The 1,986-nt window shown below is 43.0% G+C and overlaps 1 protein-coding gene across 1 annotated transcript in view; it reads left to right on the forward strand.

Annotated features, from left to right (window-relative positions):
* SARC_07988 (hypothetical protein) overlaps window positions 1-1,981 on the forward strand; it is a gene marked incomplete at its 5' end in the record, with an annotated part of 4,541 nt that extends 2,560 nt beyond the window's left edge. Inside the window, 3 exons of the mRNA XM_014298051.1 lie at window positions 193-319; window positions 1,283-1,423; window positions 1,726-1,981. Of these exons, the coding sequence (XP_014153526.1) occupies window positions 193-319; window positions 1,283-1,423; window positions 1,726-1,869 (412 nt within the window). The 3' untranslated portion in view covers window positions 1,870-1,981. The remainder of the gene's footprint in view (window positions 1-192; window positions 320-1,282; window positions 1,424-1,725) is intronic.
* Between the last annotated feature and the right edge of the window lie 5 nt (window positions 1,982-1,986).

Here is a 1,986-nt window from a genome sequence, read left to right on the forward strand (position 1 = left end):
TACAACCCTACAACCCTTATATAATGCTCGTCCGTGCATGAGTACTTACCCCTATCTCCAACCCTGCGTCTACCACACCTAGGATATGTATGGGAGAAACCCTAAAACCATACAACCCTACAACCCTTATATAATGCTCGTCCGTGCATGAGTACTTACCCCTATCTCCAACCCTGCGTCTGCTACACCTAGGATGCCGTCTCTGTTTCTGGTGAGTCTCCTGCGCAGTGTGCCACATATGGGACTGATGGCGTCACCCTCTCGACGACCGGAGCAGCCGTTGGAGCTGTGGGGCTTTGAGCCTTCACCCCCGTGCAAGGTATGCAGACGAGTAGTATATACCTACACAGTATATATCTACATAGTATATACCTTCACAGTATATACTTACACAGTATATATCTACGCAGTATATATATACCTACACAGTATATACCTGCACAGTATGTACCTACACAATGTATGCTGAGTGAAGTATGTTGGGTTGTTAGTTTCTTACTGTATGAGTATATACCTACAAGTAAGATGAACGAACCTCGAGGGTTAGTGTGTTCACCTATTGGGAGGTGTGCAATCTGTGAGTGTATACGTCCATGTATACAAACGTGATACATGTTGGTATATAGAAAGAACTTTGGGGCCTTTTTCCTAAAGCCTTAAGCCCCCAAACCCCTAAAACCCTGCTGGTGTTTGGCTCAAGACCGATGGTGTGTAGTTGTATACATATTTGTATATAGTGAGAACTTTGGAAGCTCTTGCCTAAAACCCTAAAACCCTAAACCCCTGCTGTTGCTCAAGACGGACGCGATGTCTTCATTTCTGGTCCTCTGTGTGTGTGCATAGGCATTTGCGTAGCAAGCGTATTACCTTATCGTATAAATTGAACAAGTTTACGCTTTATTGCAGTCCTGCGATCCACAGTACTATCGCCTGTATTTATCCACCCTTTAATGTCTAAGTAGTGTGTGAAGTGAGGTACTGTCGTTCCTTGTTAAGGTGGTATCAGGATTGATAGGAGTGATCCCCTCGGAGTCAATTCCGGTTGTGTTTTAGGGTTTACGCTAGGGTTAAGGATTCACACACCCAATTTTATCCCAATTATCTGTTCGGTATCAAACCTATTCACTAGACATACGGCCACTCCCATTTTTATGTCTCTGTTTTCCATTTTCATATCTCTGTTTTCCGTTTTTATATCTCTGTTTCCCATTTTTGTATCTCTGTTTCCCATTATTTTATATCTGTGTGTCCTGTTTGGTACCAACTACCAAACCTTATACAGCTGGTGCGAGAAACTCTGTGCGAGCTGGAGCTGCCCTATGTGCAGCGCAACTGCGCCAAGGGCAGTATCAAGCGACCCGAATTCCGAGAGAAATACGGACACACCTTGTCCTCTTTCCGGCAGATAACAAACCAAATTAAGGTGTGGATGTCCATGCATTCTTTTACATTTAATTTATATGCACCAACCGTCTCCGCCCATCACGTCACCTTTCAATTCATGTCACGAATATCCGTATATCACTTCGTATGTACTTTTACTTATATACCCTCTAGCTCCAACCCTTTGAGCGCTACAAAGATAGACATAAATCACCCTCTATTCGCTGCACAGGCGTAGCCTACGCTATTTATATACAGAGTGTGTTTGTTATGTTATGTGAATTGGGTTCGTGGTCTTTGAAATTAAAACAACACCGATCAATCTTGCCTTCTTCTATTCAGGTGCCTCTACTTATAGACCCGAATACCAAGACCGAACTTTTCGAGAGCGCGGACATAGTCAGCTATCTGAGGCGCACCTACCAGGTTGGAGAATCAACCGATGCCGACTTAAGCGCATACAGTACTGCGAAGAAGGCCTATTAAAAGACTACATTGCCAAATGGATGGAGATATATTAAACATTGTCAAATGGATGGAAGATATATTAAACATTGCCAAATGGATGAAGATATGTTAAACATTGCCAAATTTATGGATATA

This window comes from Sphaeroforma arctica, assembly GCF_001186125.1.
Source record: "Sphaeroforma arctica JP610 unplaced genomic scaffold supercont1.675, whole genome shotgun sequence".
NCBI lineage: Eukaryota > Ichthyosporea > Ichthyophonida > Sphaeroforma > Sphaeroforma arctica.